The sequence below is a fragment of the Meleagris gallopavo genome, chromosome 2, assembly GCF_000146605.3.
Source record: "Meleagris gallopavo isolate NT-WF06-2002-E0010 breed Aviagen turkey brand Nicholas breeding stock chromosome 2, Turkey_5.1, whole genome shotgun sequence".
Lineage (NCBI taxonomy): Eukaryota > Metazoa > Chordata > Aves > Galliformes > Phasianidae > Meleagris > Meleagris gallopavo.
Genome location: NC_015012.2, coordinates 101152903 through 101165123, shown reverse-complemented (window position 1 = coordinate 101165123; position 12221 = coordinate 101152903). Strand labels below are relative to the sequence as shown.

The following is a 12221-nucleotide window of genomic DNA, read 5'->3' as shown; positions in this document are numbered from 1 at the left end:
TTGTTTTCAAAACTCTGTGAAAAAAAACAACCCAACAACTGGGATAGTAACTTATTTCTAGTGTATGCTCAGTCTTCTGCCTTCGGGAACTCCCAGCAACCAATGCAGAGCAGTGTTTGGAGCGCAGTGAGGATCTAGATCTCTCACCTTTGGACCTTTGGCAATTTGCTCTGAGCTTTCTAAACCGTTTGCCTCAGCTGCTTGCTACAGATTATATAAATGAAGGTCCAAGTCGGAAGGCTCATTCTCCCTCTGAGGTGGTGGTGAAGAGGTGAAGAAGGGAGGGAAGGAAAAGAAAGAGGACCAAGAGCATCCAGGGCTCGCCATGGGCCCTGTGCAGCTCTTGCTGCTCTTGCTGCTGCTCAGCAGTGGTGTTTTCACACGTAAGTACCATCTTTTATGTCAGCATTTTTTGCTGCTTTATTTGTGAACTTGTTAAAATAAGAAGTGAAAATCAGCGGGACTTACGTGGCTTATAGAAGTAGAGATGGAAAGAATGATAAAGAGATCGTCTCTTCCCCTTCTTGGACTGGGCAACAAGAGGATCCCAATGCAGAAAAAGTTGCAAATGTTGGCTTTTGACTTTTTTTTTATCTATGTTTTTTTGCAATTAATGAGAAATTCATACAGTTTAATTTGTCCTGATTGTTTTTCTGTAATGTCGTTCTGTATTCACCTCCATGGAAGCGCTGTCACTTACAGTACAGACTTACTCCAGCTATTGCTAGCCCTTTTTTTGTGTGTGTGTGAAAGAAATGGGAGTGATAAAGTACAATGTATTTGGCAGGTAGCACTTACATTTGAAATACAATTTTCTGTTAAAGGAACACAGCCATCAGTAGTAGGAATAAGAGAACTAGGCTAGTGAAATTTTCTTTCTAAATCAGGGAAGGCAGCTTGGGTCAATATGATGCTGCATATTGTGAGCAATCTCTTTGCTTCCCATGAAATGGCTTTTTAGAATATGACTATGTAGTATTGAGATTTCATGAATCTTAAGGAAGAAGGTGACTCTGGCACCAGGGTTTATATGCAGATACAATTCATCATCACATTCTGATGCTGACTGGAGTTTTGAAGGTTGCTTATTATTAATGTTATTACTATAACTACTATACTACTGTAGAGCAATCAACCTTCCATTATGGAATCTTGGAAAGTCCACAGAGACTATTCTGAAAAGTTCTGGCATTCATGTGTGAAAGTCCAAAGAATGATGTATCAACACAGGAGTGCAGCAAGCTTACTACAATATACGTTATTCCATTTAAAATAGAGTAATATGGGATGTATCTAAGATATATTGGAGAAAATAATCCTTCTTAAATTGAACGGACTTCCAGTCAGCGTTCTTTTCCTCCAAATTATGAACATTGAATATTCGCCTATATTTTCTACACACACACACACAAATTGTTGGAAAAGTTTTGATTACAGAGAATTACGGTATTACATATCAAAGTTGTCATTTTTTGAGTGTACAGAATGCAAATTACAGCCATTGATCCATTCTGCAGTATATCTGTACTCCAAGTAGACTAAAATTTTACAGTAAGTGAGTTGCATTGCATGTGTTGCATTTCATCTGTCTGCCTATACATTTTGTGCCCACTTTTAAAAAAATTCAAATAACACAGAACCTTTAAAAATACTGGTCAACCTAGAAGATGATCCTGAGGTTTAAATCAAAGCAATTTAATTTAGTGAACTGAAGATCCTATTTTCAGCTCATCTTTCACAATATCAGGACAATTCATGTAATGCTCTCTAAACTTGACTGTGTCATCAATGTTAAGTATATTTGTTATTTATCTCAGTGCAAAACTACAACAATTTTGATAATCATTAGAAAGATCTTGCAATGAAAACTATTTCCATTTTGTTTGCATAAGCCTTGCTTTAAGGCTAGAAAACTGCTTGTGCACTTTTAATTCTTGTTTTTTACTATTTACAGAGGAAGAAGCACCTGAAAATGGAAACCCAGGATGTTCAAGTAACTAATTTATTGCATCTGCTTTTGCTATCTTATATTGCTATATTAGCTGAATACAATCTTCAGTTTTTCCTATTCTGTAAATTTCTTCCTCTGAAATAACTAAAACAAAACTGATGACGATATTCCAAAGTATTTATTGTCATTTATTTTAGATATTTAATTATCCATAAAGCTAAGCCCTAAGAATATCAAAAGTTTCATGAGATCAGAGAAGATGAGGGTGAAGGTGGTGTTTCTAAACTGTTTTAAACTTCCCTTTTAAGAAACTTTACTTTGTTCATTGTTTTGTTGATTTCTTAATTCTCACATGCAAATTCCTTAAGCTGGAAATCTGTTTTTATCAAATCTTAAGCTTTATTAATGAGGTTATGTACGTTACAATTACATGGGCTGAATCTCACTTCTTACATTCCCATCACATTGTCTGCTTATCCCACAGAATTGCAGTTGGATATCTAACTAAATACCTGTAGAATAAATCATCAACTCCATCAGCAGGAACAGCAATTCCTAAAAACAAGTCCAGACTCAGGAAATGCTGACTTTATGCTCTATCTTTATAATGAACTCTGACTGGCCCTGACTGCCTGGTTAGACACGTAATGTTCCATCGTAGGGTCAAAGTACCAAACGGGTTGTTTTCTTCGTTGTCCCTTTTAATCTTCAGGCTATTTTTCTCCACTTGGATACTTCAGCACCATCTCCAGGCAACTGAGGTTTTTTTTCAGATGCCCCAAACGAAGACTTTTCTGGGCTTCATCGCCAATTTCTTGTGTATTTTTTATGCAATAAATTCTTTGTTGTTTCCATTTCTAATCTTGTCATTTCCACATTCCTTTTCCATTTGTTGCTTTTTAAAAGCAGGAAACGAAGCAATAATTATCCTTTTGGCTTTAGCGTAGTACATACTGACATTGCGAAAATTTCTGAGCATGCACAGCTAAGCAGTGGTGAAGTCCAGGACAGCAGAGAGTAACAGGGATAGTGGTAAATTTAAGGATAATTAGATTTTTAATTGACTTTTCAAATGTTTGCAAGATGCTGAGTGCTATATGATACTTATTTTTAATTACATTAATTCTTCATAGCAATTTCATTAAATTCAGTTAAAACACTATTGATGTATGTAAAGCTTATAAAAATGATAGCCCAAGGAGGAAATACAAAGTGTCATAGTAATATACTATTCTCTTTTCTAAGTATGCGAATCTGTGACATACATAGCAAAATCACATTGCTATTGCCATATGACATAATAAATATTTTATAACAGAGGAGGACTATGCTACATTCATGGCAGGTGCTGGAAAGCAAAGCCATAGGGATTTGATGGTGGGTGTGTGGGTTTACAGCAAGATGATTTTAACTTTTGCTTCTGTAAAAGTAGATCAAATACGTTTTGATAGTCACAAATGACCACACAGGAGCAATTTAGGAAACTGCTTTTCACTCACCATCACAGTAACATCACAACCCTATGAGATGCTCAGTCCAAACTGAGGGAATGGTAACTTCTGGTTCAGGTACAACTAAACTGCTTTAACACTGTCACCTAACAGGCCCAATCATATGGTTAGTTTAAAATGATAGCTGTAAATATAGTGGGAATTAACTGTACCTGAGGACATTATGTGGCCTACTTTGCACATTCCAAATATTGAAAGAAGATTATATCCCTGCATTTGACAGTGAACAAAAATTGTTTTTTAGTGTCTGTTACAATATTCATAGAATCATAAAATCACCAAGATTGTAAAAAATCTCTAAGGTCATCCAGTCCAACCATACAATTATCACCAATATTTCCCACTAAACCATGTCCCTCCATACAACATCTAAATGTTGGTGCCTCCAGCACCTCCCTGGCAGCCCATTCCAGTGCCTGACCACTCTCTCTGGGAGGTATTTCCTAACATCAATCATTCCTGCCTGTAGGATTCAAAACTATAGACAAATTGCTTCTGAAAACAACAGGCACATATTTAATGCTGGTTAAATCCATTCCTTTGAGGAAGCACATTATGTTTTGCGGTTTCCTTTGGTATTAAGAGAAACACCTTCATAAATCCTTCCTCCTGCCTTATCCTCATTCAAAAACTTGGTCGTTTCGTCATGCACTGGATGCTCTTTGCATAGCTAAAATCTAATTACAGGAAAAAGAATCTGCTCTAAGGAAATTCCTTGACTTAATATGTGACTTGATTACAGTAGATCAGTGGTTTTAGGAAGATGTTCTGTAGATTCAGGTGAAATAGTAATGAGGAATGTTAGATTTGGTGTCCTGTTCTTCTCCGTGTTTATTTACTTTCAGTCCTTTTCATGTTATATGGAGCTTCTTGCATCTTCTTTGAACTATTATGTGGAAATCTTAGGTGAAATTAATCAATTTATCAGCAATTTTAAAACTTCCATTTTATTAGTTTTTTTAAAAGAAAAAAACAATTGAGTCATTTTTAAAACAGTTCCACACCTTAAGTTTTCTTCTGGTTCTGTCATTATCTTTAATGGCCAGGTGGGGTCATATTATCAGCACTCATAATATAAAGCTGTGGAACCAAAAACTTAAAACTTCCAACTAAAAAATTTGTCTAAGCTATAGTTTCTTTAGAATTTATCCAGCTGTTCTTTGTCTATGAACTCCTCTATAGCAAATGCAGAAGAAAATAGTGGGAAAGTTTGCATGCTTCCTGTATGAGTGCTGTACATTTTAGTTACACATTGATATGGATCTAGATAGGCATATCCTACCAAGTGATGCAAACACTTTTGTTTTCCTAATTGCAGAAGATGCAGCCCGATTTAAAAACCTTAGAAAATATGTTTACTTATATGAAGCGGAAACATCAAGTGGGATCATGGGAACAACAGATTCTCGAAGCGGTTCAAAGATCACCTGTAAAGTAAGAAAACAGGAGTAAATACAACTCACTGGGACTGTATATCGACTAACATACTACTTGGCAACTGGGTAAAATTGTTATTTTGAAAGGCACTCATTGAGAGTCCTGAAGAGTAAGCCTCCCTATTCTAGACAGAATATTCCTTTATACCACTTTATCAGAGCTTTTTTGTCCTGATCAGGCTGTATTTTTAAGGGAGAGGAAGAAGATCTGGAAATTGAGCTTTCCTTGGCTACCAGGTTGAGTGTACATCAAATAATTCTAGAAATCAAACTAAAACAACTCAGTGATGCCATGAAAACCACTAGATAGCCAATTGGTGGTAACCATCAAGCCAGGATCCATATTGTAGAGATAAAAGGCCCCCTGGGCATTAAACTAATGTCTGTCCCAAACCCCCTTCTAGCTTCTCCAAAACATTCCTTTCATTAGTTTTGTTTTGGTTTGTTTTGTTTTGTTTCCTGCAATTAAATAATTAATTTTTATTTTTGGCTTACAGTATTCTGACGTGCAACAGTAATCATTACAATGACACAAGTTTTCAAACAATTGTTCTAGCACTGTACATTTTCAACACCTAAAGTTGCTTTTTTAATATGTGTATAGGACACTTCACGCCATTAGCCAAACCAATACTTGTTTTCATGTCTTCTTCCTCAAGCTACCTTAAGCTGTTGAGAGCACTTTGGAATCTTTCCCAAGAGCAGCTGTCAGCATGATTCTGACACTTTGCCCAACCCAAGGAACACCATGTTTTCAAGACTGGAGCTAGATGATAGGGGAACATGGTAATGAAAAAACAAAACAGATAAATACATACAGTTTGTATTTTCAGGTTGAGCTGGAGGTACCACAGCTGTGCCAGTTCATCCTGAGGACAATGCATTGCTCCCTAAGGGAGACATTTGGTGTTGACAGTGAGAGAAAAGCCATGCTGAAGAAGTCAAAGACCTCTGAAGACTTTGCAAATGCCATGTCCAAGTAAGAAATATCAGTTATCAATAACTAATTCATCAATACCTGTAGTTTTAGCACTGAATGGATGGTAATGTAACAGCCCTGATTATACTTTTCCAGGTTTAGGACATGCTGATGATGATATGGCAGGTTTATATGCTGGTTCCATAGCAATTCTCTCCCCATTATGTTTGGGGCTAATGGTAGTTCTACTAGGGAAGCTTTTTTTTGTATCCAGAATTTTCACCTAGAATGTCTTTGTAATTTTTAATATCATTTACATCATGAAACCATTGGTTAGTTCCCTAAAAGATTATTGTAAATGCAATATTTGTTCTTCTACGCAAATTCTCACATGACTGTCTGCAGCCATTTTCCATTGCTGATACGGTACAAAGACTGTGCAACAGAAAGGCATTTGAGACTGAAGTCCGGGTTTCCTATCATGATCTTTAATGACCTATCCAACTTATCTTTTCCTTGCTTATCTACTTTTGAAGCTTACTATTACTCCCTCCGCCCAATTAGTCCCCAGTGCCTGGTAGGGTATGCATTATTTGTACTTCTTTGTTTATTGCAGTGTCTCACAATACATTCCCTCTTGTTTCCCAACCCAAAGATCTTAAAATAACTTGGAAGAGTGTTAAAATATATTTTTGACAGTGGAGTTTTTATTTAAAAGCCATAAGTAGTGGCTTTTAGTCTTTCCCATCATTCTGTAAATAACTGCAGCAGTTAATAATTACCTCAGTCTAAAAATTTGCTCATCTACTATCTGAATTGTTGCAATTCCAACTTCCAGCCATTGCTCTGGATATTTACTTGTCCTTACATGACGTAGTCTGGTGATACCAGAATGTCCTTGGTTAGAATTTTGCTGGGAAGAATCTACTTTAGTAGTGATATTTTTTAATATTATATATATATAATTAGATATATATTACTATATTACTATATAGTAATTGTTATATATAGTAACAACAAATAATGATAGACCAAGATAAAACATGCTGCTTTAGCTATCAGTTTAAAACCATGCATTCCTGTGTGTTTTTAACATGATTTCATACTAATGTTGGGGATTTTTTTGGCAGACATGAGCTAAAATTCAGCACTCAGGATGGAACAAAAGTCAAACTATATCCAAAAAAGGAGGAACCTCTGAATGTCCTCAATCTCAAGAGAGGAATCATCTCAGCTCTCCTTGCACCAACAGAAACAGAGGAAAACATAAAAACAATTTCCATGGTAAGAATTTTGAAAAGCATTCACCTTATTTTCTTAATAAGTGGAATAAATCTGACCTAGTAGAGTTATTCTTGATTTAATTTTCAGAAGACCTGGAAATTCAGATGACAGTGTGTGCATTTCTGCCAGAATAGAAAATGGCTGATGACATCAATAAAGACACTGATTCCTTTCCTCCTTCTAGGATACTGTATACGGAAAGTGCAACAGTGAGGTTGAGTTCAAATCCAGAAGAGGAAGTGTTGCAGAAGATATTTCAATTAACAGGAACCTGAAAGCCTGTGACAACTTCAGTCCAATCAGAGATTATGTCAGCCCTGTTGCCATTGTAAAAGGACTAGTAAGTATACACTAAAAAGTCTGTAATATAACATTCTTCTACATCGCTTAAAAAGATAAGCAACTACTAATTTTGCATTGACCTTATAGAAGGTTTTCTGCACCCCTATGTAAGAGCAGCCTGTGGTTGTGTTGGCAGTTAGTAATGAAGAAAAGATGCAGAGAAAAAGAATGTAACTATCTTTAATGTTCCTCTCGTGAATTCTTGGAGGAAACCTTGTAATAGTTGGAGTTGGTACTGTTGACTGCACAATAACCTATCAGATTATATACAAAATTTTTATTTTGTGGGTCGATATTTTCAACATTCCCGCTTCATGTAAACCATATAATCCTCCAACACTCAGATATGTCTGTGATATGCAGGAGAGGGCTCTAAATCTCCTGAAATAAATGTTTTGACATGCTGTTCAGGCTACTCACGAATCCCCTACAATCAAATGCAGTTGCTTGCATGAATATTTGCAGATTTCTTCCTGATACCGTGGCATCTGTGCTATTCAGTGTTTTTCCTAAGGGAAAAAAAAAGGGGGGAATTCGTATCATTCTGAAAAACACATTTTATAACTTCTGCTACTTTGTTGTAGAAAACTTCAAAATGTGTATAAGAGTGAAATTAGAAGGAACATCAGTTGTGGTGAGGGTCCTGAACTACTCTAAAAATTACAAGCTAGTTTAAATGAACTAGTCCTATATTCTAAGAATATCATGAAGTAACTACTATGCCAAACAGCACAGTGAGGCCTGAGGAAAAATATCTGTGGGATTTTTGCTTGTAGAGAGACTTACATTTGCTAGTGGCATAATTTCATTTTTGCATGAGAATGATTACAAATTATACACCATCCAATAGACTATAAGAGTTAAGGTTTCAGGAAAACTAGCAAACATTAAAACTGTTTCCTATACTACTCAATAAAATAACTCCCATATTTTTTTCATTTTACAGAACATCCCACTATCTACCCTTCTGAGTAGCACTCAATCCTGTCACTACAATATTGATGCAAAGAAAAAACACATAAGAGATGTTGTCTGCAGTGAAAAACACCTGTTTCTGCCTTCCTCATATAAGTATGTTGATCACTATTTATAATTACCATTTTAAAATAAATATTTGTTTTGGATGCTAATGTATCAAATTCTGCCCTGACTTTATCCCTAAAACTGCACTTTGCAAGGATGCAAGAAGTGCAGGAAGATCCCTCAAAGAATTTTGACTCAACTAAAATACTAAATTTTTGTTTGTTTACTAGAAATCAGTATGGTATGATGACAGAAGTCAACCAGACACTGAAGCTTGAAGATAATCAGAGGATGAGTAGCAGAAATTTTGATGGAGGTACAGCTGCAATTCTAAATAAACATCAAATGGATGAACCAATTTTATTTTTTTTTCAAACAGTGAATTTGTTGAAGATGTATTTGAGAACACTAAACCAAATCATAATTGTGAATGAATCTCCATTGACTTAGACAGAAAAAGATCTGGGGAGAAATGCGAAAAAAAAAAAAAGAGAAGTTTAAATATACCTTGTAATTCTAAACAATCTTTGTCTTTTTAATTTTGAAATTCATCTTTATAATTAAAACATTCTATGTAATCTAAATAACGGAAAGTAATTCTAATCTTTTTGAAAATGAGTTTAACAAGACTTTTTTAAGTTAACCATAATTTCTTTTGTAACTTCAATTGCAAAAATTCTTCATTAATACATATTCGGTTCTGAAATGCCCTTCTTTACTATGCAATTGTTATTGCATTTTCAGAACTTGTTTTTTCCTAAGATATACTCACTCATTAAAAGTTAGAAAGGTGAACTCTGCTAGTATACAATGTGCCAAGGAAATGTCTTAATGAAATTTTCAAATTCTTTATGCAAATAAGTATCATTGATCTACTTTGCATTTAAATTCCATTTATTTTTACAAAATGTTCAGTTGTTGAATTTCAAGAATAGCAGTATAAGGCAATCTAAGCAGTTGATATTAATTTTATTCAGTGTAGAGAGCTCCTTGATCAAGTAATGAAGAGTGTCATTGGTTTAATTTCTAGATGAACTGGAAGAGAAAGGACTTGCACTGGAAAGCACAGATGCTAAATTTTCCAGGCAGGATGATGCTGTTTTGAAAATTCTTCAGGAACTGCAGAAACTTACCGTCTCCCAGCAGAACCAGCAGAGAGCAAAACTCTTTTACAGATTTGTTTCTGGACTTAGAAGTTTACACAACAGCACTCTTGGCTCTCTTGTACCAAAGATGATGGAAACTTCAAGGTATGTTCCAGCAGTTCCAGCTTGTGTCGATGCCGTAGCAAAATAATTCCAAAGTTGATGATTCACTGCATGTTCTCTCAAAATGTAGTTTAAATAGATGTCAAGATTGTCCTTCAGAAAGATAGGTTTCATATTAATAATCTAGAGAGAGAAATAAGAGAGTAAAACCTATGAATATTTTTCCATCAGAAGTGCTCAGATGGTAATAACTTGAATATTAAATAAATGAAAACAGTTTAAGAATTTAAATAGATCTGAAAGTTCCAGACATCTATGAAGTACTAATATTGCTTGCATCATTACCTGATCAAATCTTCTCATTTAATGAAGAAACTGAACTATAAATTAAATTTATTTGAATATAACAGTGTAGGGTTTTCCTCCCCACAACCAAGCCAAGTTTATATGCCTGATGCAATCCAGTAAACATGTTATTATGGCCAAATATCTTTGATCTAGTTTTGCTCAAGGACAATGTAATTCCAGATTCCAAGAACACAGCTTTGAAAGTGAGATTTTTAGAGGCATGTAAGGGCACAAACCTTTGGTTTGACTGACATTGACCTCCACTCGTAAATCCTACTATTCCTGTCTTGGCTGGATTTCAGACACTTTATGCATAGTATATGTCCTCAGTCTCTAGAGAGAGAGAGCCTCAGTCTGATTCAATGTATTATAATACTGAAAGTATGGAAAATCTCAAAGTCATGGAAAAAAATAGATGTGTCTGTGTAATTGTAGTACTGTTAATATTTTTCATCTTGTTCTTATCTAATCATGTATTACCATAATTTGTAAAATTAAGCATCTTCTTCCTGATTAGCAATTGTGTGCTTTACTTCTGACCATACATTTACCACACATTTATATTAACCGACCTAAGCAAACATGCTAAATGTTTCTTTCAAACATGAAGCATACAGGAATAACTGCAAACAAGAAATTCATTAATTAAAGCCATCACTTTTCCTTTCAGTTCCATCACGATTCAGGCCCTGATTCAGTGTGGGACTCCAGAGTGTTACAGTGCAGTCCTTCAGATACTGAGAACTGGGAACGTGAATCCACTTGTGGTTGATCTGGTCACATATACCCTGGGACTCTTGCCTTCTCCTACTCCAAAGAGAATCCGGGAAATGCTTAACATGGCCCAGTATCAGCCAAGTAGAGCTTCCTTTTATGGCTTGAGTCATGCTGTTACCAAGTAAGTAATGGCAGCATGTGATTTTACAAAATAACATCAAGAGAACATTACAGTGTGTAAACTATAAGACTAGTCCTCCTGGAGGGTTTTTTTTTGCTATTCTCTTGAATTTGTTCTACTGAAATAAAAGAATAAATAGACATTTCCCATTTTAACCATTTGTTTCTAATGCATTTTTTTTTGCTTCAGGTTTTATAATGAGAAGATGATTGTGACAGAGGAAATAACAGATGTTGCTGACTTCATGGTATCATTGCTTGGCACTGAGTGTTCTGGAGATGCTGAACTCACATATCTCACACTTCGGGTATTTTTATTTGCTTCTCTCCTTATCATAGCACATATATTACTTTGCTTCTGTTAGCGGAGAAAGAAATTAATCATCTTTCTTTGTTTTTCATCATTGGCAGGCTATTGGAAACATGGGTGCAGTAATGGAGAAAGCTAAACCCAGTCTGAAGTCTTCTCTTAAAACATGTATCAGAAATCAAGCTGCATCACTTTCGGTTCAAAAAGCAGCCATACAGGCATTCCGGAAAATGACCATTACAGAAGAGGTAATACACAAGAACTAGCATAACCTGTGTTCACTCCACCTTCACTGTTCACATAAATAATTGAATAAAATAGGACACTCCTATCAATTCATAATTTTGCTACCTTCCTTTTAGCTGCCTCCTGCTCTAATAGAATTTCTTTAGTTAGTTTACTTTCTATCCACGTGTCTGAGAAATTCTTCTGATTCAGTGAATGTTACTTCTTTGAGGAGAAGCTGCTTTACATGGATGCTTTGAGTTTAAATGGGAAATTTCCTGTAAGTGACTTAAATGGAATTCTGCTTATTTGAAGCTGGGTTTAAATAAGGAATGAATCCAAATCTAAATGAATTTACTAAGAAAAATCAGGTTGCTATTTTATACTGGCACATTGTTGTCATTGTTATTCATAGTATTGCTTAGATTTGTGTTTACATTACAATGGCATGACAATTTCAACATCAATAAGTTCATCTCACCTAAAAGGTGAGATCTTGTTTCCAGGCAAAGCTTAAGGAGTCTGGGAGCCCAGAATCATGTGGAGCCCACATCCTCAGGCTTACTTCCGTTTAAGGCATTCAATTTTTTATTTCTGTTACTATTTATTTTCAACCTATGTTTTAGTTTTCCTACAGCGAGGCATTTTGATCACCTCCTTTCCCTAAACTGAATGATAAAAATTTTAAGTTTTTTGTGCAGACCAGAACACTTCAGATTCCCCTGCAAGAAAGTCATTTTTAGAAAAAAACAAATTAATCTGTGAGA

General features: G+C 35.3%; 1 protein-coding gene across 1 annotated transcript in view; it reads left to right on the top strand.

The window, feature by feature from the left end:
• The first annotated feature begins 224 nt into the window (after nt 1-224).
• Nucleotides 225-12221, top strand: part of APOB (apolipoprotein B) — a 36639-nt gene continuing 24642 nt past the window's right edge. The window contains exons 1-12 of the mRNA XM_010707978.2: nt 225-383; nt 1955-1993; nt 4781-4896; nt 5732-5877; nt 6948-7101; nt 7286-7441; nt 8390-8514; nt 8697-8782; nt 9497-9716; nt 10693-10920; nt 11110-11227; nt 11331-11477. Of these exons, the coding sequence (XP_010706280.1) occupies nt 326-383; nt 1955-1993; nt 4781-4896; nt 5732-5877; nt 6948-7101; nt 7286-7441; nt 8390-8514; nt 8697-8782; nt 9497-9716; nt 10693-10920; nt 11110-11227; nt 11331-11477 (1593 nt within the window). The 5' untranslated portion in view covers nt 225-325. The remainder of the gene's footprint in view (nt 384-1954; nt 1994-4780; nt 4897-5731; nt 5878-6947; nt 7102-7285; nt 7442-8389; nt 8515-8696; nt 8783-9496; nt 9717-10692; nt 10921-11109; nt 11228-11330; nt 11478-12221) is intronic.